Consider the following 24,329-nt stretch of genomic DNA (forward strand, 5'->3'; position numbering starts at 1 on the left):
TGTCGAAGCAGCAGTGCTTGACACGAGGCTGAGGCAACTGAGAAACCACATTCCTAAGTCTCCTTAATTGCCATTCATTTAAATGAAAACAATGTGGCCAGCAGCGACCTTACTAGGCGTGCAGAAATAGATTAATAATGTGGCAAAAGCACTCTGTAAATGCCGTTTGAAAAGCAGGTTTGTAGAAACACCACATTTTAGGACTAGTATTACACTGTTGTACTTGACTGTATTTTTAGGTCCTTTGACAAGTGGCAAATGGCTACCAGTTAACCAAGTACAGTAAGTACTAAGCCAGCAAAATAAAAGACTCGAAGAAAAAGAATTTCAGTCACCATCAAAAAGATACAAATCATTAGTTTCACACTATAGACTGACCAAGGGCTTCCTAAAGACCTTCCAAAGTCAAGTGCTAAACTGTATAATATAAATACAGGTGAGATTTGAGCAAAGCCCTTAAAGCAGAGTCAGTTTAGGGCAGGATGAAGGGAGGACCCTAAGGTGAGGAAAGTGAGGTAAGCACAGGAATTATAGAGGCAGGAATGGGCGATGAGTAGCCAGAGGGACCCACTGATGGACTGACCTAACGGAAGCAGGGCAACCTCCAGGAGGTGTAGGACTTGGAACAGGTAGGAGGGCCTAGAGTTTGTTATTAATGTGACCGGGATTGGGGCGGCGATTTCGATGGGGGACTTGCTCCACTGGAGGAAGAAGTACGAGTCATGCTGAGTATGGTTTTCAAGTAAACATTCAAGTAAATGGATTTCAGATAATTCTGTGTTATTCATTATCACCATCGAAACTTTTTCTAAGTCAGAAACACCAGCTAACTCAACACTAACTACCTTGCTGCACCTCTGAGGGTCTCTGCAGTAAATAAAGAAGGAGGCCGCCCTCTGAGGTAGTAACAAAGAGAAAGGACCAGCGAGAGCCTGGCCCTGCAAATCTCTAGGAGCGCCTGACCCCTCAGGCAGCAGAACCCCTCTGATGAATACCTTGCTTGCCCAGACATTCTGGCCACATGCAAGCCACTTTCCAGAGGGTCTGCTAACCTTTCATTATTAGAAAGGCAGCTCATCCAGGAAAGAGAAACTTTATCCACATGAGAGTACCCTGCTTTGGGACCAGGGCTAGGAAAACAGGAGACATGGAAAATTGATGCTGTTTCTATATTTTTTTTCCTTAAAATACACACACACATACACACACACAGCACAAGCAAATTACCTCTTCTGTGAAACTGGATCATCAGATTCATTATCAAAAGGCAGCAGAGGACGGATCCGACAGTGAACTCTGATATTCCCTTTCAGCTCCTACAACAGAAAGTTCTACCTGTGAGCACAGGAGCAAGACTGAACTGCTGAACTATTTCCTCAAAGAACACACACTGAGTAACATTTCCCCATCGAATTTCCTACTCACACCTTGACTTTTGAAAAAATCCCTACTAAGTAATGAGCAGACAGTGTTATTTCAAGCTTTTTAAAATTCACACATAAATTTGTTCACTTGGCAAATGATTATCACTCGGTAATAAGTATCAACAAAATACTTGGTTTTTTTTTGAGGAAGATTGGACCTGAGCTAACATCTGTTGCCAATCTTCCTCCTTTTTTCCCTTTTTCTCCCCAAAGCCCCAGTAGATAGTTGTATGTCACAGTTGTACTTCCTTCTAGTTGCTCTGTGTGGGACACTGCCTCAGCACGGCTTGATGAGTGGTGTGTAGGTCCGTGCCCAGGATCCGAACTGGCGAACCCCGGGCCGCCAAAGTGGAGCACACGAACTTAACTGCTATGCCACTGGGCCGGCCCCAACAAAATACCTTTTAATGGCATCCTGGGCTAAATCTTTTAGGCATTTTGAAGGATTTTCTGAAATTTGGCACTTCGCTCATTATCTGGACCCTCCAAAGGGTTCATCTGAGTAGTAACATGAGGTGATGTTGTGGAGACAAAAACAAAGAATAAGAATCAACTAAACTACTACATAGTTTAATGATAAATCCACACTCTTCCTGGGTAGAAGGAGGGGAACTAACAAATCTGAGATTTATGTTATTCTGTGAATACGTGTCAAAATAGTTAGGGTTTAGTTAGCCATGTGAGTGATGGTTAAGTTTCTGCGGGCTGTGCTCAATTCCTCCAGTGACAAGGAATTTGCTGTCTCCCGGTGAGCTCTAACTGAGTGCTGCACAGTTCTCTGGCTCTGTGCTGACACCTTTTACCCACCGGCCATCATGACTTTGGGGCTATAATGAAGAAGTTTATTTTTCTTCCACAGGCCAGCTGGTCAGAACTCAACCTCGCTCCCGCGACCCCCGGGAACCACCTCCTGCACCCAGCCCCCGCTCCAGCCCTCACGGTCACGCTTGCGTCTGCCATTGTCCTGAAATGGCTACAATCCATCCGGTCTGCAGCATCGTGTCCGGAATGAGAAGCCCATCTCTCGGTGTGGGTAACAGCCCAGAGGGGGATGAGGCTCACTGTCTCTCTGAGGTTCTGATGCTCTTCTGTCAGTGCAGCTGGGCAAACTGGTAGCTTCCTCGGCAGCCACTTCACTAATGACCTGGACTGTGCTTGGGATTTGCCAACTCAAATCCTAAGTCACTGGTGCCCGGGGAATTCTGGACCCGCCCTCCGGGAGCTGTCAGCTCCTCCTCAGTCCCTCAGACCGTGGAAACATCCTCGGGAAACATGAGTGACATCAGCCTGGGTGCAGATGTGCCAGAAGCCTAAAACTACCCCAGGCTGGGATGCAGAGATCTGTGGGAGAAGACGTGGCCTGCGAAGGGAAGACTGGGCTGAATCACGAGCCAGAAGACAGACGTAGGTAAAAGGGGAGGGTAGGACGAGGCGAGAGAAGTCAGGAGAAAGTAGGTGAAAGGTGAGGTCAGGTGACCTGAGAGGTCACTACACCTGTGGAGTGGAAAGGTGTCCCCCTTGCAGAAAGGGAAGGCCACCTTTGCAGCGCGTGACAATGACGCCACACTGGGCCTGTCGTCCGAGCTTTTGCGGCAGATTGGCAGGAGGGTCCCCTGATAATAACAGCAACAACAACAGTCTGAAGACGGTGTCAACTCCAACACGTTCATTCCTACTTAAACTCTGCTCGTGGCCTCGCTGACACCGTTGCTGGTGGGCGCCGTGTTCTCCAGCACCACCTCCGCACCCCTGCTGTGAGCCGCGTTTCCTCCATCCGGCACCTGCGTCCGTAGCGTTTTGTATCCAAGCCAGGCTGAGCCTATTCCTCCAGGCTGTTGAGATATTTTGGGATGCTCTTTGCCAATCGATATATTTGCCATCAACCCCTTTCAAATTTGTATCCTCAAACATGATAAACACGCCTTTTTGTCTCCCTCAAGATGCTCACAAGAAGTAGGCTCTGGAGCCTCGGGCAGAGCCCAGGGGACACCCCTAAAAACCGCCTGCTGGTCTTCTCCGTGCGTGGGCCGCTGGCCCAGGAGACGCGGCCCCTTGCGGGGAGGGACAGCCTGTCCCTGCTTTCCCCCGTCTGCAGACGCGTGCCCATATCCAGCGGGCACTTTGCCCGTGTGAGCTGGTGCTTGGCTCTCGTAGTGACATTCTGCCCTTTCGTGTGATTCTTTTTTCAAATGCCTGGCTGAAGACCAGATGCTCTACAGCTATCATAATTCTTTGACTTAATACTTGAAAAGGAAATAAGAATATTTTATTCTTATAAACTCCTGCTGTTTCCAGCGAGCAACCCCTTTTTCCTTTAGCACTCGGAAACCACCCTTTTAGTAATCCACTCTGAAATCTCGTCCTTGATTTATGGCAAGTTTATTCAACTAGTGGTGAAATACAGCTCCTTTTACTTTTGGAAAACTGAATAAATGACTTACACTGATTTATTTACATGCTCTTAAGGCGTCTTTGGTCTCTGGGATCCCACAGGTATGAGATCAGCAGTCCTGTTGTATGTTTTCCAGAGGCCATGGAGGGCAGACCTGGAGACCCAGACTTCACTGAGAACATGTCGGATCTCCCACAGGCCATCATTCCATACTGGACTTGGTTCCATCTCGGGAAGGTCCATGTGGCCCCTTTCAGACTCCGGGTAATAAAAGCTGCTTTTACTGAGGGACTTCTGGAGTGCGAGGCACTCACTCGCACCTTACTTAGTCTTCACAGCAGCTCAGAGAGGCAGCACCACTGTGACGATGGGTAAGAAAATGCACCAAGAGACTTAAAAAAGTGCCTGATTCACAGTAAGCACCCAACACTGTGCTCTAACGTCCGTGTGCAGAGCCACAGCCAGATGTGCCTATAGAAGAGCTCTTCTCAGACACGTTAATGACCAGGGGACCTGTCAGCACAGGGATGGGAGAGAAGCTCAGGAAAGCAGGTTTCCTGGGCTCCAGGTAAATGGAATTCAGAGAGATGGGCCAAGGTACAACCACAGAAATCAAATCTCACAGAAGCAGGGTTCGTCAGACAAATCATCGACTTTGGCATCCTCGTGTTGGACAATAGAAACCTGAGTCTGAACTTTAAACTTCTCGAGATCTCAGACCTCACTCCTTTGAAGAAAGTAAGTGGGAGAATGCCTTCGGATCCTGTTAATGGACGGGAAGAAAGGTGGCTGACCAGCACTGGCAGGGGAGGAAGCACACGGTCCTCCACACCACCTGGGGGTCTCTGCAAACACCCCCACCCCGCCCTTCTCACTTCTCTCTTCCTCGCACCTCACACCGTAGCTCAGCTGTCCTGACAGGTGGTCCTGGAGGTGCTGTCTGATCACGTCCTTCCTCTGCATTGCCTCCAGCCCGCCCCGGGCCACCGTCCCCTCTCGCTGGGACTGCGGGCTGCAATCGCTTCTTACCCGTCTTTGCCTCCAACAGAGCAGTCAGATCAGGTCACCCGCTCTCACCTCCAGCCCCTGTGTGGCCTGGCCCTGCCCACTTGTGCCGAGCTCCCACCTCACGCCCCTCGGCCCTCTCTGGCCACACCAGCCTCCGTCTGTCCCTCCCACCCCGAAGCAGTCCTACTAAGGGCTTCTGCACATGCTGGACGGTCTCCCTCAGGTCTCTCCCTGCGGTCACCTCTTAGCTGGATCTCTTCCCACAGTTCCCTCTTGCTAGGTCTCTTCCCACAGTCACCTTCTAGATGGGTCTCCCCCGAGCACCCGTCTCTGAACCACCAGGTGAGAACGTGATGAGCTGCCCACAAGGGATGCTCACCACCAATCGGTTGTGGAGCAGTTTTCTCTTCTGCTTCTCGAGTTGATATCGCTCGTTCATTTCCCATAAGGACCGCTCGAGGTGACCTGCCTTTGACTGCCACACTGAAAGAACAATTTTACCCAGAGTCAGAACAAGCTTTTACAGGACACGGAGCCATCAAATGACTTCCAATCACCACCTCAAAGTACAGGAGATTTTTAAAACCAGTGAGGTCAGCCGGGGTTGTTTGTGGGGCCGGAGGGTGTGCTTCTGCCCTTTCAGGGGGCTGTGCACTAACCCCACCGACTAATAACCAACATGGTCTGTTCAGCCGTCTTGGTGCCACGGCCGCTGCAGGCTGAAATGCAATCACTCGGTGGACGTCGTCAAATCATCTGAATGGCAGCCGAACTGTCTACTTACTGGAGGTTTCTTCCGAGAGACTGGGTGTGGGAAGAGCCCGGGCCTTGAGGGAGGACCCTGGACGTGACTTCTGGTTCTGTCAAGTCTTAGTGGCGACTGTGGGCCACCACTTCCTCAACTGTCAGGTAAGGACAATGACGCCTCTCCTGCAATGATGCTGTAGGATCGACAGGACTGGACACAAAAGCCCCAGGGCCTCCGTGTGGGTCCCGGCCAAGCCCCACTGCTGGACACCTGAATGCTAGATTCAGTCTGGTAGCCCCGGAACTGCCCGGGTGAGGTCTGGGCACGAGTGAACTGTCTGCAGAATTCCCACTTCCCGGCCCATTCCTGAGAGCCAGTGTGCACGAGGCACCTGCAGGGGGTCAACAGGCTGCTTAGTCATCACGGGGCCAACACGTCCTGAGGGAACATGGGGCTCTCCCTCTCCTCCCTTCCAGTTTTCTATAACACACTCACTTTTCTAAAGCCTAGGTATACTAGTTTCATAAAATAACATTATTGTCCCCTTTCCTGGAGCACGCGACTTAGGCATACACACACATGTACACATGGACACACATGCACACACAGGCACATGCACACACATGCACACAAGTGCACACACAGGCACAGCAGTCACATCCCCCGAGAACCCTCAGGGAAGTCACTGAACTGAGTGTACTGAAGAGACAAAATGAGACCCTCGGTACTCAAGTTATTTAAATAAAATATGTTAGCCTAATAGCAGAACAGTACGATTTGTAAAGTTTGCACACACATACTTTCAAATAAGAGCAGAACGAATAATTCTCCACGTCCCCATCCTTATAATCTGCTCCCTGGTGGGGCCGTAATGAGCACTAGGCAGTGGCAGGGAGGACGAGGTGAATTCACACGGTGCTGTCCGGGGCAGGGGTTAAAACTACCGCCAGACACCTTCCACCGGGAGCCTGACATCGGATAAAGATGATAAGCCCGTCATAACCAAATGGCGACCAATCTGCCGGGGAATTCTCAGAAATGCAGGAAGAGTTAATCGACAGAACAACAGCCGACACCAGGCTTTAGGAAAACCCGACACCGAAGATTCAGTAGGGACACAGGTTCCAGCTTAGGGACAGTGTCAAGGTCAGGAAAGTCCTCCGAGGTCACCCAGAGAACAGGAAAACCTCCCTGAGGGGCGCAGGGGCAGGGAGGGCTGGAGGCAGCCTGAGGATGGTGGCACTTAGTGAAGGCAGCGGGTCCCTGGGTATTTATTCCGCCTGCTGAATTAGGCACGAGCAGAAAGTCAAAGGAATGGAAACAAATTCTAGGCAGTCGTCACCTGAACAAAACCGCAGGGTTCTTTCCTCAACGTGGATGCGCTCGTTTTCAGTCGGGGTCACCGGCTTACCTAGCAGAGCCTCGTGGTGGAGCTGCGCCCCCTGCACGGCCATCACTATCTCAGAAAGACAGTCCTGCTGCTGATCCTGGCAGTTTCTGAAAAGTTCCAGAGAAGAGGAATGCAGCTCCTTTATGTCTTGTTTCACTTTCTATAAAATAAGAACACACACAATGAATACAGTTAATAATATCAATCACACAGCATAATTATACAATAATTAATTATGTAAGTGTCTATAAAATAAGAACACGGCCACACAGTTCAGATAATCATACATTAGTTTATCATGAACTAAATCTGTTTAAAGCCAAGTTCTTCATCACAGACAATGTCACTATCGCCTGTGGAATGTTTAAATGATATACATGCCCAGGCTCACTTGCAGACACTCTGATTCAATAGATCTGGGATTTGCACTTTGTGAAGCAGTGTATGTGATTTCATATATTTATGTATTTAAAGTATTTAAGAAAATCAAGTATTTCACTAATTTCCATAGGAAGTACAGCTCATTGCTCAGTGGAGAAGAGTTGGACGTAGGACATCTTTCTGTCTGCTGTTTACTTCCGTGTGATGTTGGCACGGTCCCATGGTCTCCATGTCATGACTTGGGAACAAAGCTCTAATCTATTACCCAGACCACCTTCTGGAAGCCAGATTATCATGAGCACGTGGAGAGAACAATGCAGCCCAGGGAAATCTACTTACCATACAAATGTGCATAACAGAATTCCAGGTACGTCTCCCAAAGTTTTTAGAGAACTTTGGGAACAATGCAACTGATAAATGGTGTCCTTTACGCAATATACTCTCTCTTCCGTCTGAAATTACGTGAAGGCTTCTTGGCATGAAGATCGACAGGTCCAGAGAATGAAAGACCTGATACTCTACTGCTTAACATTCAACACCAAATACTGAAATCTTGAGATCATAATGGAACTGAAATAGATGTTCGTTGTTTCTTTAGTTTAGTCTTTTTTTTCTATAAAATGGACATGACTTCCGTATGTTTGGGAAACATTTTGATAAATATCAAAACTAAATTGAATTACAGGATTTTTATTATATGGGATGCAGATAAAGTTACACATTATTAAAAGATGGATTAATTTTACTCAGACGTGAATAAGAATTCATTCTATATAAATCCATTCTAAATACTCTAAAGCAGTTCATGGGGAAAAATAAAAAACCTCTGAGGGCCGATTAATCTTGTTTACAGATGGTGTTTTTATTGTAATAACGACCTGGATTTGTTTCCGTCTAGTTTTTTTGCCTGGTCACATTGTTTATAGCAAAAGATGAACAATGGTCTCAGCCAGAGGCATAAAAATACCCTGCACAGCCTCACCGCGGAGAACCGCCCGTGTAGCACATGGAATAACAACTTTTCTTTCTGGAAACTATAGTCGTTTAAAAGCTCTCATTTGACAACATACTGAATTAGCTCTGTTCAATCTGACACATGCAAACCAGTGTCTACCATTTGACATTAAAATAAAAGTGAGAACAGTTTGACCTACAAAATCAAACTCCCAGGTAAGAGTAGCACGACCCTGCTATTGGAGACAATCCATCTCACGGCAAAACCTATTCTTCCTCCTATGTTTGCTCAGGATCCCACTCATACATGCTTTTTTGAGGCTTAGTCTTCTATTTAAAAAGTATTAGAGGGGCCGGCCCGGTGGCGTGGTGTTGGGTGCGTACCTCCACTTCAGACGTGCAAACCCTGGGCCACCCTCGGGTTCGGATCCCGGGCGCGCACCGACACACTGCTTGTCAAGCCATGCTGTGGCAGAGTCCCATATAAAGTAGAAGAAGATGGGCATGGATGTTAGCCCAGGGCCAATCTTCCTCGGCAAAAAGAGGAGGACTGGCGACAGATGTTAGCTCAGGGCTGATCTTCCTCACGAAAAAAACAAAAAAGTATTAGAAAGCAGGATTCCCCAAGTGAATACCATCTACAATTGCTTATAAAAATAGTAATGATTTGGGGTCGACCTGGTGGCATAGTGGTTAAGTTCTGTGCTCTGCCTTGGCGGCCCAGGGTTTGCACGTCTGGATCCTGAGCACGGACCTACACACTGCTCATCAAGCCATGCAGTGGCATCATCTGCATACAAAATAGAGGACGACTGGCACAGATGTTAGCTCAGGGACAATCTTCCTCACCTCAGAAAAAAAAAAAGAAATGATTTTATAACCTCATAAAGGAGACCAGATCAGTACCCTGGAACAGAAAATCAGTACATAATACACTGAGGAGCTATGCTTCCTTAAATTAAGGCTTCTTTTAATTCCATAAGAGCAGATCTATTGACTGGCATAGCTCATACAGTTGCACCAGAAAACAGTCTTTCTGAGTTCGCAAACACCAACAGTCCTTCTGTAAATGGAAATCCTGACTTCCGGGAGTTCCTCTGTACCTGGATGGCGCGGCAGAGCTGGACCAGGGTCGAGTGTGCACCTCTCTGCAGACGCTCCTGCTCAGCGCACAGGATGCCGAAGCGCATGGCCGCCCCACTGCTCTTCCCCATCGTTTCTTGGTACTGTTATCAGAAAAAAAATCAAAGATGGTTTGGAATCTTAAAACCATGGACGTGAAGCAGGCGCATATCCTCCAAAGGGAGAGTATTTACTGACTGCCACCGTGCCCCCATCTGCCTGAGAGGAGACGCTGCCTGGCTGCACAACTTCAGCACAGCAGCGAGCCAGCCCCGAGAGTGGCCCCAGAGAGTGGGTGCTGTGCGGGACGAGCGGGACTCTGGGGTACAGTGGGCCGTCATCAGGGAGGCGTCCTCGAGGCACCAGGGCGGCGAGGGGCAGATGGGCCATGTGGGCAGCAGTTTGTGAAGGCCCAGGCCCGGGAGGTGAGGGGCAGCTTCCAGCAACTGAACAAACAGGGGGTTCGGGGAGAGGGGCAGAGGCTCCTGCAGGCCTTGTTGGGAAGGGTGAGAAATGGGGTGTCTTCTTGAGGATGGTACCGAGCCAGTAGAGGATTTTTAGCAGCAGGATTTTAGAACAGATTCATGTTGAAAGAGATCACTTGAGTGTTTTGTGGAGGAGGATGGAGGAAGGTGGCAAAGTGGTCGGAAAGCCGGTGGTGGTCTGGACTTTAGACTCTCACGGCAGGCACGGGACACCTTGACAGGACTGGGAGGTGAATGCGAGGGGGTGACAGGGGGGCCCATGTGGTCCCCGGGTTCACGGCTGAGCCGCTGGCAGGTGGAGGTACCATCAACTCAGGTCCTGGGGTGAAGGTAAGGAGTCTGGATTTTTGCTTCGTGTTGTTTTGTTTCCCGCAGTGTTTATTTAGGTGTTTATATTCTCACACGATGTTTATATAAGCTGTTAAATACTGGTGAATTGTTTCTCCCTCAGAACTGCAACCACACATTTCCATATGGTAAAAACATACGGTTAAACTAACAATAATATGCATCATAACTTCATCACTTACATAATAAAATAGATTTATCCTGTATCCAAATATTCAGATGCACAGCTCAAAAGCCATACAGAATATGAGCTATGTGCTCATTCACCAGCAGGAAATCTCTTATCTTGGGGAGAGGCACAGAGGAGAAGGAAAGCTGCTCCCTGTGGTTCTGAGTCAGTGTGGGACATGCTGGTCACCCACACGGGCCCTACCAGTGAGAACACCCAACAGGCGACAGGAGCAGGAGCCCCAGGGCCCCCGAGGGGGTCGCACCGGGAGCACAGGTTTCCAAGTGTGCAGGTGACTGGTGACAGCGCAGAGAGCGCCGTGTGACACCATCCTTCCCCTGGAGGAGAGCACCTGAAAGCCGCTGGAGGCCAGGACGGAAGGCAGGCGTGTGCCTGGAACAGGCAGCACAGAGCCGTGTAGGCGAGAGCAGGACCGGGTGAGATGTGAGATGACGGAGACTGAGAACGCTAACTGCCTGTTCCAGAAGCCGGCTGTGGGGAGGGGGGACCCCAGCAGCTGAGCAGCCTGGGGCTTTGGGGCATGGAGGCTGGTCTCAACAGGAGGAGCGAGCCCCCCGACGCTCCAGAGGGTGCAGGTATGTGGGCAGGAGGAGCAGCAGGAGGCTGCTTTGTCTGCGGACTGGGAGGCCAGCTCCTCTGCCAAGAACAAGGGGATATTTGGCAGGAGGCTGGGGAGGTCAGAGACTTGAGAAGAGTGGAGAAGATTTCAAATAATTTTCACAGAGGGTGAGGAGTGAGCTGATTATGGAGACAGGATTGCAGTGTGGTGTTTAGTTCTCAGTAGAGACAGTATCAGTGTCTATTTATGGCAACGATCTTCCCACTTGTGTGATATTTTCCAGCAGCTCGGGTGCAAGTATTGGGAAGGCCAACGGTGGGATGCATGGAGCACCAGGGTTTGAAGGTACAGAGACAACAGGCCAACAGAATGAGGATCCTGCAGGATTTCAGGGAAGTCGTGGAAATTATGGAAAGAGAAAACTAAGTGTTGACTGACAGAAGTCATGATAGGGCTGTTGGGAGGAAAGTAAGTGATCAAAAGACTAAAGAGCCTCATGAAATCCAGCAACAGTACGAGAGTGACTGAGTTCTTCAAAACAGCCTCTGTGTGGTCAGAAAGAGGTGTGTCTGAATCCGTGATTGGAGACATGGGCCAGTCCAGTGATGATGTGGGATAGGGGGGAAGGAGCGGAGAAAGAACTCAGTGGGGAAGTGGGGGGGTCACTCATGTGGTTGCTCATGCCCCCGGAAGAGAGCGGGACGGAGAGGGAGACGGAGTCTGCTCCAGGTGGAGGTTCGAGCCAGGCATATTACGAAGGAAATGGAAAGCCACTGGATAGTTTCTTTTTTTGCTGAGGAAGATTAGCCCTGAGCTAACATTTGTGCTCATCTCCCTCTATTTTGTATGTGAGTCGCTGCCTCAGCATGGCTGATGAGTGGTGCAGGTCTGCGCCCAGGATCAGAACCTGTAAACCCAGGCCGCCAAAGTGGAGCACACCAAATTCAACCACTACACCACAGGGCTGGCCCCCACTGGACATTTTCATGTATCAACGAAACCATTCTTTAAAAGAAAAGATTATAAAAAGTCAAGAATGGGGAAAAGATAGGTATGAAAAGGGAAAGTGGACATCATTTCAAAGCTCAGTGTTTAGAATGTCTAAGAGAAAACCAGATCCGTGAAAGAAACGTGGAAACCATTTTCACTACCACACCTAATAAGACTAGAAAACAAGAAACTGCCAAGCCTGGCTATAAAATTCTACTCTAATTGGCCTTCAGTGTATTTTTTTTCCAACAGAGGATGATGCCATGATATTTATATCTTGGAGGAAAAACAAATTGCAGTGCTGATAAGATTGTGTGCAGACATCAGTTATATCATGGCAGAGACCACTGGTTGTCTACCCAATGTCCACCTGCCCTCTTTCCTTCCTATCAGAGCCCCTGGTTGATCAACAGCCCTGAGAAAACCTAGATGTCCCAGGATGTCTTGAAGCTAGGATGGCCGTGCAACCCAGTTCTGGCCAGTGAGCTGCAGGCAGAAGTCACTGGGTAGGACTTTGAGCAAATGATTTAGAAGGACAGATCTGGCAGGTATGTTCCCTTGTCTCCTTGATCCTTCCCACTACCTGAAAGTGATGTGCCACCTGGAGCCCCAGCAGCCACCTTGGAAGCATGAGACAATGGATACACTTAGCAGTAGGCCGCTACTTGGTCTAGGAAACAGACAATGGCTAAAGCCGACAGAGTGGAGAGCTATGATCCCATGAAGGAGCCGCCATTCAGCCCCGGACAGCCTACGTCCAAGTGTCTTGCTGCAGGAGAAGCAATCACTTTTCCCCTATCTGTTCTGCTACATCTAGCAGAATTCAGTCCCTGACGGAAACACACGATGAACAGGAATCTCAGTTTTGCCTTTTTTTTGTCTAATGAATCTACTAATATCTTTCTTTGCTTGAACTTTTACTGAGCTTCTTTCCCTGTTGGCAGACACAGTTTTATCGGCATTTGAGTGTTCTTCACTAATTATTCATCCTGAAATAGATGACAGACAGAGACGACCTGACAGTCAGCCAGATGGAGGGAGCGCCCTCCAACCCCGGGCAGGAAGTCCACATTGTAGATCCTCGTTCTGAGTGCAGTCCAGCGGACTGTGCCTCCACGCCCAAGGCGGCGGGATGACACTTATCTGACATAGACGAGCGAAGAAACGTGACAAGGAAATTCAAGGCATTGCTGTTGTCATGTTGAAATGACAGCAAATAGCCATGTGGGCATTAATTACTCCTTGGTGACAGAAAGGAAAGAAAACAACCCCGATGGCAATTTCATTGAACGCGGCTCAGTTACTCTGTGGTGCATGGGGAAGCCCAGGACTTAATTCCACTCAACACCTTAAAAGTAGGGAAGCAACACGATACTGAAAGAAATGAATTCTGTCAAAAATACTTGATGACGGCAGGCAGGGGAAAGAGATTTTTGTTAACTTTTAATATCATTCAGTTTCCTCCTTTCATTTTTACAACAGGACAGGAGATGACAGTTAAATACCAGAGATAAGGCCTGGAAGGATTCTATTAGTACCTCTGTGGACCTAACCTTCTAAATCTTCAGGGTACAAGCTAAAACAAGGGTCCATATTGTCACAAGGATATTGTTTGAACCTGCTCATTCTTTTCAACACTGAGAATTGAGGATTCATTCTGGCTCACTTTGGTGTTGAAATCAATGTTTTTCCTGGGCTCCAATTTATCAGGATGAGTGTCTTCTTTTAAGCTAAGCTTTTGGCTCTGACTGATGCTCGTGAAACTGCATTAAACACAATCCTTTTCCTGTGCCAAGAGCTGGGTAGAGATTACCAGCAATCTGTCTGAAAGTCAACATGATACAAAGATGGCAGCTGAGACGGGCCACTAATTGGATTGGAAAATCTATTTATTCTTGATGTGAAACTTTTCAGAAGTGTAAAGAAGTTAAATAGAGAAATTATAAAGAAGGGAAGCTCAAGAGAAACCCATCAATCAGCGGGATTATAAAGAATTCACTGAACACCCACTGTGCAGCCAGCACTGCATTAAATCTAGTGATACCAAGACTAGAGTGAGCGAGCAAAGATTTGTAGGCAAATTAGAGGTTAAGGCACGTTAAGAGATGAACTACATCTACTCTTCATTTGACTAAGGAAAAAACTGAAGCAAAGTCCCTAAACCCATAAGCCTCAGATTCTCTCTGGAAAAAAAGATAACGTACATCTAAATATGAAAAACTATATTCTACAGTCTCTGATGTCGACTATAAGTGCAACAGCAATTCAGGGAAAAATAAAATAGAGCAATCAAGTAACTCCTGCTGGAAGTGGGGCTGGCTGAGCTTCGAGGGCTGGCTGGCTCTGGAGAAGTAGACAGCAAGCTGATGTGCACCGGGGGAGGGAGCTGCCCCGAGGCGCTGGCGCAGGAATGCACACGGATGGCAGGGCAACATGGACCCAAGGACACATGCGGAGAGTGACGAGGAAAGTGGATAAATATAAACGCACTGGCAACTGGGCAAACGATCCTGGACTGATCTTAGGGGAGTGAGAAACGAAGAGAGGGCTACGAGTCTCCAGCAGGAAGAACGGCCCTGCAGAGGGTCAGAAGGCAGAAAGCCATCGCATAGCCAACCACTTTGTACACTGCGGACGACGCCTGTCCCTCCCCGCACGGTGTTGGGAGTCAAGGCGAGGGGACTTATAATACAAATGCCAAAAATGTTACAGGCTTTATCTGGCATTCTATGCCTAACGATCTTAAATGTAAAAAAAAATTTTTCAATGTCATCTGAATGATTCTTGGAAAAATTGTTGGCGCTTCGCAGCCACCCTCATGGACAAAATGTGGTAAATGTCACCCATCTATGTCTGCTCTAACATGCAGCCTGTGTGACAGCTCCAAAACATTGGGGCTGGAAGTTTAAGCTTTCAGCAGCTACAGCAACAAGGGACTCTTGGACTAGAATGCTGAGGACCTGGTGTCCTGGGCTGCGCGGAGGCCTGCCTTCTGACACCAGCCTCAACTGCCAAGCACGGCTTACACTTTCCCTCATCAGTGCTCTTTTGAAGCACTGTGGTGAAGGTTCTGGAACCGAGGGGGAAAAGCTGTGATGAGCTGTTGTAGAGATGCGGTTAGAGATGTTCAGGCGGGCTGGTGTCTGCTATGCATTCTTGTGCAGAACTGGGCCTGGAAGCGCCAGTCAAATGAACAAGTAAATTAATATTCATTTAATTTAAGAAGTAGTATTAAGAGCTCTAAATTAATCTGCAAATTTAGTGCAACTAATTTTTTTTCAATGAAACTTGACAGAGTTATTCAAGGAGACACAGGAGTTTGAGGGCCCCCTGGACTTGATTCTAAGAATTCTAAAGCAGCCATAATTTAAAAACGAAGAACTCAAAAGAGTTCTTTGATGGTGGTGTTTTAGTTTCCTACGGCTGCTGTAACAAATCACCACAAATGGAGAGGCTTAAATCACACTAATTTATTGGCCCGTAATCCTGGAGGCCAGACACCTAAAAGCCAGGTGCTGGCAGGACCGCGCTCCCTCCAGGGGCTCGAGGGGACGATCCTCCCGCCTCTTTCAGCTTCCGGTGGTGGGTGGCCGACACTCCTTGGCTGTGGTCGTCACTGCAGTCTTCGAGGCCAGTCTCTTCACATGTCTCCCTGCTCTGTTCTCACATTGCCTTCTCCTCTGTGCGTGCGGCTTTGCCCTCCGCCTCCCTCTCATAAGGACACTTGTGACGGCATTTACGGCCCACTCGGATAATCCAGGATCTTCTCCCCCTCTCAAATCTAATCACATCCGCCAAGACTTTTTCCAGATGAGGTCACATCCACAGGTTCCAGGATTGCGACCTGATATCTTTTGGGGGGCCACTTCTCGGGCTGTCAAAGGCAGCAACAGCAAATTGTACAAGAATAAAGAGCATCAATATCCACCTAATGTTCTCCATTTGTATGCCCTTCCTTTTAAAGGTTAAGAACAAAGCTGCAAGAAAGACTGGGCAGACTTGTCTTTGAGGGACTTTTTTTTTGGTGAGTGGACAGACGACATGGGTAGAGTCGGGCAAAGGTCTACCCCAGAATGTCAAATTGGCCAGCTGTCCAGGACGGTGGTTGCCTGGAACTGGGGGCAGGAGGGGACTGAACGGAAATGGCACGAGAATCTTTAGGGGTGAAGGGACGTTCCACGCTGACTCTAGTGACGGCTGTGACATTGCATTGTACATGAAAACTGGGTGAATTTATGGCACATAAATCACACCTCACTACAGCTGTAAAAAATGCTACCTCAGTAATTCATTACTCACTAAGCACCTGTGAGCCAGAGATAGACGGGGATTTAGAACGAAACCTTGCTCAGTAAAAGAAGATACTTTAAACATCACTGAAAGAGTCCGTGCCACCTGATGGGACAGAGAAAAGGAGAAGTACAAGGACCACCCTCAACTTCTTCCTTCTACAAGGACTGAAAATGGACTTGGCCACTCAGTCACCACACGCTGGACGCAGTTCAACTCCGCCTACAAGACGTCAGAACATTACCTCCGCCAATTTCAGATGAAGAATGGCATTTTCAGTTTCCAGTTCAACTATTCTCTCTTCTTTGGCCTACAACCAAGGATCAAGAAGGAAAATTGTCAGTTACTGCGATGCTCGTCAGTGTCACTTCCACCCTCAGACCAGACCACGTGAAAGGAGGCAAGCGCGTGCCCTCGGTGAAGAGCCGTCGGGAGAGGGCAGCCGGAGTGGGGGCCCCTCTGACCCTGAAGGCCTTGTTCCCGGGCCCTGTGTTATGACTCCCCACTCCAAGTGTGGTCCCCAGACCAAAAGCATCTGGGGACTCGCTAGAAACACAGAATCTAGGACCCTCCCACCCCAAATCAATCAGAGTCTGCATTTTAATCAGAGCTGTATACGAGTGCATACAGGCGACCTGTATGCACACTGAAGTTTGAAAGGCACCTCTCCGAGGGCCCGGCTCACCAAAATCACCATTTCTTCCCTTTTAGTCATTTATTCAAAAGACATGTGTTAGAAACCTATTATGTACTGGGCGCTAGTCCGGGTGCGGTGGACGCAGCAATGAGCGTCCACATGGAGGCACGTCAGGCATGGGGTTCGCATCCTGGGGGGAGAAAGAGATGAGCGAGTGGACGGAGTAAATACGCTGGGGAAGCAGCAGCCACGCCAGAACTAAAGCAGAGTGATGTAAGTACAGAGACAGGGTGGCTCCCTGAGAGGGAGGAGAGCCCTCAGAGCCAGCCACAGAAACCTCCTGGGCAAAGGGAAAGCTGTGCAAAGGGCTGCAGGCAGGCATGAGTTTGGTGAGTCAAGGAGCAGAGAGAGGGTCAGCCAGGCTGGGGCACAGCGGGCCAGGAGAGTGGGGTGCAGCAGGAGGGTTCCTAAGCCAGAGGAGAAGTTGTGTTTCATCCTTGATGGTCAGGAAGGTACTGCAGGGTTTTAAGCAGAGAATTTAAATGATAGCTATTTATACTAAATGCTGGGACAGCCGGCGACTGGAGGCCTTAGTGGAGAGGAAGGCCCCAGCCTCCAGGAGGCGGCTCAGGCACAGGAGCTCCCCTCCCTGGGGATGCTGACACGCAGCCCACAGGGAATGGGGGTCATGTTTTGAACAATCTCTGTGACCGGTTATCAAACCAGAACCTGGGAGTCATCTTGGCTCTCTGTTATCACATTCAGTCAAGTTTACCTCTTAAAGGAAAGATCTCTCGAATACTTCCACAGGAGTCCAGGTAATTCTAAGATTCTGCCGTCTCACCTGGACAACTGCACGAGTCCACGCCTGCTCCTGACCACAGGTTTATGGAGACATAATTCACTTACCTACAACTCAGCCGTCTAAGTGTACAATTCAGCAGCTTTTACTATATTCAGTTACGCATCCATCACCAAATTTAATTTTAGAATATTTTTGTCACCCCAAAAAGAACCCCAGAGCCCTTGGCCATCACCCCTAACTCCGCCCACGCCAGCCCTAGGAAACCGCTGACGCACTTTCCATCTCTACGGATCTGCCACTTCCGGACATTTTACATAAAAGGAATCATCAATATTGGTCCTTCGTGACTAGCTGCTTTCATTTAGCACTGGGGGGTGGGGGGTGAGGGCCCTCGGGAAGAGTGGGGTGAGGCCTCCTGGCAGGGGCGTTTAGGTGGGGGGAGGACAGAGCAGCCCGCGCGCGCACGCACACGCACACGCACACGCACACGCACACACACGCCCCTACAGAGCAAGAGGTGGAAGCGCAGAGGCAGGGGGCGGCCGCCGCCGGACTGAGCGAGGCGGCTTTCAGGTGCTGGTTACAACTCAGAGAGACCCACAAACCCGCAGACTCTCCCTTCCCGGCTCCCTGCCCTAAGGGCTCAGAGGCGGGGAGGCCTCCCTTTGGACGGAGGCCGCAGGTGGCGCTGCCAGGTCCCCCTCACCTGCACCTGACGCTGCAGCTGCCTCGCCCGCTGCTCCCAGAAGCCCCCCCACCGCCCGCGCCACGCTGGCATCGCCCACGGCCTGGCCTGCGGCCCGGGGGGCTCAGGTGGGTCAGCGTGGGCGCCAACGGTGCCCGGGGTGGGGGAGGGGGTTCGGGGGGCGGGGGAACCGAGAATGAGGAAGAGGGCAGGGGGGTCCGGGAGAGGAGCGGAGGGGAAGACCTCAATTTGAAAACTATTTTCTAAATATTGTGGGTGTTCCAAATGCCATTAAATTACAAGCCTCTTTGAGTGCAAAGTACCTAACTCTTTTCCTTTTAATGTTTAAATCGGCCGGGTGACTGCCTTCCTTTCCTGCAGGAATGTCTACTTGCGAGTAGAGGACACCTTTGGGGGTCCATCGGGAACATAAAGAGCAGCTGACGAAGCCTGTGGAGGGAGAGACCTCCGGGAAGGGAAAGGTTGGTCCAGGGCGGGATAGGAGCCCCCAGCACAGCGGGGAAGGGTGGGAGGCAGGGCCCCCGGCTGGTGGAGGGGACTTAGGGACGCCCGGGCCCGTGGCAGGGAGGGCATGGGTGCAGAGCTTCTCCCAGCAGCCCACCCCCAGCCGGCAGGGACTGGGAGATGACTGAGGGCCGGGACCCCCTCGCAGCCCCAGACCCTAAAAGCCAAGGCAGAGAGAAGGTCGGGTAGGACGCTCATCCTCCGTAGCAGAGTCCAGGGTCCCATGTAGTGGGGGCCAGGCAGGAATAGAGGTTGAAGCAGACGTTTAGAGTGGAGCAGGAAGCAGAGGGAGAAGCCACCGTGTCTCCTCTCCGTCATGCTCAGGGAGCGGTTCCCATCGGCACATGGGGGCAACAGTGTCCGGCCCCCCTCCAGCTCCCACCCAGCAGTCCCATTCCCACCGCCGCCCCAGCCTGCCCCTTCCTGCCCCTCCACACTGCATGACTCCCCAGGAGCCATTGGCACTGCTCCCAGCTCCCCTGCCCCTCACCAAACAGGTAAGGTGACAGTTTACAGGCACACGGCCATGTCCAGTGATCACTTCCTACTGCTGGTCTCTCCCTGCTTCCTGAAATACTTTTTAACTGGGCTTTTAGAGCTCCGGCCTCTCCGCGTCCCACATACGGCAACTAGAAGGATGTGCAACTATGACATACAACTATCTACTGCGGCTTTGGGGGGAAATAAAAAGGAGGAGGATTGGCAATAGATGTTAGCTCAGAGCCGGTCTTCCTCAGCAAAAAGAGGAGGATTAGCACGGATGTCAGCTCAGGGCTGATCTTCCTCACAAAAAAAAAATAGAGCACCGGCCTCTCTTGGTTTCCCTCCATCTCACTGGGGCTCCTTCTCTGTCTTCTCTGCCAGTCTCCAGTCTCCAGGCTTTAAATGCCATCTAAACCCTGATGACGTCCACGTTTGTGTCCAGCTTGTCCTCTCCCTTGAATTCCAGACCTGTGGGTTCAGCTGCCTGCGTAGCACCTCCCATTGAATTCCACACCAGCTCCTCGTCCTCTGCCGGGCCTGCCGCCCAGGGCCCTCTGCAGCTCCTCTGCTCTGCTCACTCAGACCCCAACCCTGGAATCCACTCTTGTCTTTCTCTCTCCCACAGACCGTCTATTGACAAATCCTACTGGACTCACGCAGTAACAGCACCTGCCCTTTCTCGCTACTCCATCACTGTGCACCTTCGTCCACTGCCTGAGCATTACAATAGCCGTCTACAGTCTATTCTCAACGGAGTCGCTTGAAAAATATGTCTGCTCACTTCCTCCCAGCAGCTTCGCGTTTCCTTCAGCATAAAACCCACAGAGCTCACAATGGCCCATGCGCCCTTGCCTGCCTTGGCGTCCTGCTCCTTCTCTGCCCCCTTCCCTCCCACTCCCCTGCCCACTGCTCCAGGGTCAGTGACCTCCTTCCTGTTTCTTGGGGAGCCAGGCACACTCCCACGCCAGAGCCTCTGCTCTGAGGTTCTCTCTGCCCACCATTCTCTCCAGACACTGCCATGGCTCACTCTTGCCATCCTTCAGGATTCTGATAAAACGCTCCCCCCCCCCCCCGTGTGAAATAAGCCCTACGTCCCCCTTATCCTGCTGCATCGTTCCCAGGATCAATCACATCTGGCAAACTAGACGCAACGTGCTAGTCCCTGCTGCTCGTTGTCCATTGTAGCATGCAGCTCTGAAGGGCAGGGGCTGGTGAGTCGCCAGCACCTATGACGGTTTGGCGTATACAGGAGCTCAGTTCACCATCTGTAGAATAACGCAATGAATAAAAATAGAGGAGGCAGGGGAATGGAAATGAGGACATGGTGAGTGAGGTAAACCCTCATCTTTCATAGTATATTAATCAGTAGAGACTGCCTAAAGTTGATAAATAACCAAAAAAGAGTACTGAGTTACAGAGGTATAACATGAGCCAGTGTGTTGTGCAATGGAAGGCAAGAGGGTTCCTTCTGCACTCCGGGGGCTGGCAGAGCCACTGTGGCCCACCTTCTGGCACCGCCTGGAGAGATTAACTATGGGAACACATATGATGTGCACACATATGATGTGCACACATATGATATTATTGTGTGTGCTGTGCACACATGATCCAGCAATCCTACTCCTAGAAATCTCCCCTGGATGCCTCAGGGGACGCCTGAGAGGATATGCATGCTCCATTGGCTTTAGTGGCAGGGCATTGCAGGCAACCTAGGAGCCCATCACCAGGGGTGCGAGGCAACATGTGGTCGTGGTCGCTGCGTGCTGTGAAGACTCTGCAGCAGAGAGAAACAACCGTTTAGGTGTTCATACACAGAGAGAGACCGAGGATTGTGGGTTGAAGTTGCAGCCCGATACCGTCTACATAACTTACACACACAGTCAGCATGGCATAGGTTACTTCGTATTGAACTCCAGAGGGCCCTTATTCGGAGTGAAGAATGGTGTGAGAATCGACCAAGGGGAGAAATAAAACAGGAGGAGGCCTTGCTGGAGATGGTGCAGGAACAGATGATAATCATGTGCCATGGATGGAGGACTATCTTGTGCATTTTAGGCCCAAAACAAAAAAGAAAAAAACATTCGCTTTTTCCTTTAGGTAGAAGGACTAGGGGTAGGGAAGAAGGGAGAAGAATGTTCCCTTGTTTAGAAGCCTTTCTGCACCATTGATTTTTATAAATCGCATGCATTTCTTAAACAGCATAAAACAAAAAAGCAGAAATCTGTCATTCAGAACATGGTAACAATTTTTAATAGTTAAGTAATTGCAAGCTTATCTCATTTTTCTGGAGAGAAAAAACTGCCGTCCAGGAAGATTAGACATGAAGTGTTACCTATTATGAGGGTATTTGTGTATCTCTAAAAGTTTACCATTGAGTAGAATTGGGTTTTTCAAGACTGCACACAACGCGAGCACAGCTGAGCCTCTCGGGCCCCTGAGCGCTGGTCCACACACTCAGGGAGGCTGCAGACATCACCTCTGCCTCTGGAGAGCTTATTCTTGAGTTCCTGGCATGTCACCCTAGACGGGGCCAATGGCCTCCTCTCTGGTACACACCCGCACAGAACACAGCACAACCTGCAGGCTTCCCCAGATATCGAGGAGCCACATCACCCACCACATGGCCAGCAGCTGTCACTTTGGCCGCCTCACCGCGGCCTGCATCCCCCAGCCCTGGTCCACGCAAGCCTGCTTTCCCACGCTCCTCTCCCTTGTCTCCCTGCATCCCGCCCACGGCAGCGCTCGCCTGAAGACAAATCCTGGGGCCAGCAGTAAAACGTGTCTCTCCCTTGTTTCAGGTCTTAAGTTTGGGGTAGAGGAGATCATTTCCAGGTGAGGGGCAGAGAGATGGTTCTGGAAAATTCCTAGTCTCTGAATTGAGTTTCAAACGGTAGGTGAGATTTTGATATAGCAAAATGGCAAGAGTAATTTTATTCCTCCCAAGAGGAAATAATAAGCAATTATGTATAAATTGTAAGTTGTTACCTTCCTAAGCAGTAGTAAAGCCAGAAAAGTTTATAATAATTTCTGGCAGATAAATTGTAATTGTTTTTCATGTTGAACAGCTTCAAAAGTCTAAGCCGGTAGTTGCCATAAACTAACAATGCTATAACCATGTGCTGATGTTGTCTTAGAGGTTAGATCTGCAACTTGAGAAGCCGTGCACCGAAGAGGACTCCAGCGGTCAGAGTGATGTCAGGCAACAGGACCAGCACAGGCCTGGGAAGACAGAGGGGGCGGTGGTCCCACCCCTTGTTACCTTGGATGGTGGGCCTCCTGTGATTTAGCCCAGACCAGCCAACAGTAAATAGATGCTGAGCGTAATATGAACTCCAGGCCTCAATCTCCCCACTGTCCAAAAAGGAACACTGCTTGCCTTACATAACACAGTTGGATTCAGATAAAATGATAAAATAAATGTAAAAAGCCCTTTGACATGAAGTTATTTATACTTAAACAGTTAACATCAGTGGCTAACACTTAGGAATGGTCATCCATATTTCAATATATGACTTAGGCTGGTCACGAACTGTTCAGCCACATACACTCACTTTCATCTGAACCTGCGCCCTGAACACAGTGGTCCCAGCCACAGGGGACGGCTACACTCCAACTGTGGCTGACCCCTGCTGAGATGTGCTGTGAGTGTAAAACACACACTGGATTTTAAAAGATTCATATGAAGAAAAAGTGGGAATACATTTTTGTACCGATTACATGCTGATGTGATAGTTTTTGGACATACGGGGCAAAATAAAATGTTTTAATGTTTACTTCACCTGTTTCCTTTTACTTTTCCAATGTGGCTTCTAGAAAACTAAAACTTTCCTGAGTGGTTAGCATTCTATTTTTGTTAGACAGCACTGTTCCAGACATCTCCCTGGTCACACGACGTGGAAACAGGTTGAGAGAGATGAAGGGGCAACTCCTGAGCACAGACCAAGGTTTCTTGCCTCCCATTCCAGAACTTTCTAACATGCCACCTCCTGATCACTGCCTTAGGGTCCATGCTTGTTTTTTATGCAGTGAATATTGACTCAGCATGTACGGTAAGCTAGGCACCACGCTGGGAGCCAAGAGCACCGTGAAGAAGAAACAGACTCAGTCTGTGCAGTCACAGGCCTTACAACTTAGGAGAGAAGGCGCCGCGTGAGCAATGACAGACCTCGATGGGACACGATGAGGACAATGTTAATGAGCAACGTAGAATGCAGACATTTCTGTTTCTCCCGGCCCCGGTGACACTCTCCTCAGACCCCTTTCCCGACTAGGCCTCATCCGGGAGTTCCTCGTACCCCCTACCCTTGGCATCTCCTAGGGTTCTCCACCCAGAGCCCTCCTGTTCTTGCTATCTTTGGAACTGAGCCCCATCTACACCACGGTCTCTTTTCCCTGTTGCAGTGGTTCCTGAGTAAAATGCTTTCACGGCTTTAACTGCCATCCGGCTCGATGCTCTTTAACAGCAGCCAGAGGGATCCACTCTGATGATCGCCTGTCCACGGCCCGTCAGCAGCCCTGCCGAGACGTGTTGTGTGCTGTCTGGAGGCTACCAGAGGCCTATGCGTGTGTGTGAGCTCAGCCCACCAACGCTGCTCTGGGTAAAGAACATTCTCAGTGCTGGCTTCGTCCCGCAGCTTTGAGCCAGGAAGACTTTCTCCCTTGCAACTCGTTCTTGCTCCTATTCAGATGACACAACTGGTCACTCGAGGGGCGGGGCCAGAAGCTGAGTCACGTGCAAAGCCTAGCACAAGGCAGTCAGCCTGTGTGGCTCTCACACCTGAGTCCTCTCTGCCTTCTTGGTTTTCTACGTTTGTGTTCCACTCACGTCTTTTGTTGCCACAGGAGACAGAATTCTTTCTGAGAGAGGAGATCTGAATGAACCATTGAGAGGGAAAGAAACAGACAGCAGCACC

The 24,329-nt window shown here is 49.7% G+C and overlaps 1 protein-coding gene across 1 annotated transcript in view; it reads right to left on the bottom strand.

The window, feature by feature from the left end:
- The window catches only part of KIF25 (kinesin family member 25), a 50,883-nt gene extending 32,382 nt beyond the window's left edge, over positions 1-18,501 (bottom strand). The window contains exons 1-6 of the mRNA XM_058533992.1: positions 18,430-18,501; positions 16,526-16,591; positions 9,401-9,523; positions 6,984-7,122; positions 5,204-5,307; positions 1,228-1,316 (exon numbers count right to left, since the gene is read on the bottom strand). Of these exons, the coding sequence (XP_058389975.1) occupies positions 1,228-1,316; positions 5,204-5,307; positions 6,984-7,122; positions 9,401-9,523; positions 16,526-16,591; positions 18,430-18,501 (593 nt within the window). The remainder of the gene's footprint in view (positions 1-1,227; positions 1,317-5,203; positions 5,308-6,983; positions 7,123-9,400; positions 9,524-16,525; positions 16,592-18,429) is intronic.
- Between the last annotated feature and the right edge of the window lie 5,828 nt (positions 18,502-24,329).

This window comes from Diceros bicornis, chromosome 39, assembly GCF_020826845.1.
Source record: "Diceros bicornis minor isolate mBicDic1 chromosome 39, mDicBic1.mat.cur, whole genome shotgun sequence".
Lineage (NCBI taxonomy): Eukaryota > Metazoa > Chordata > Mammalia > Perissodactyla > Rhinocerotidae > Diceros > Diceros bicornis.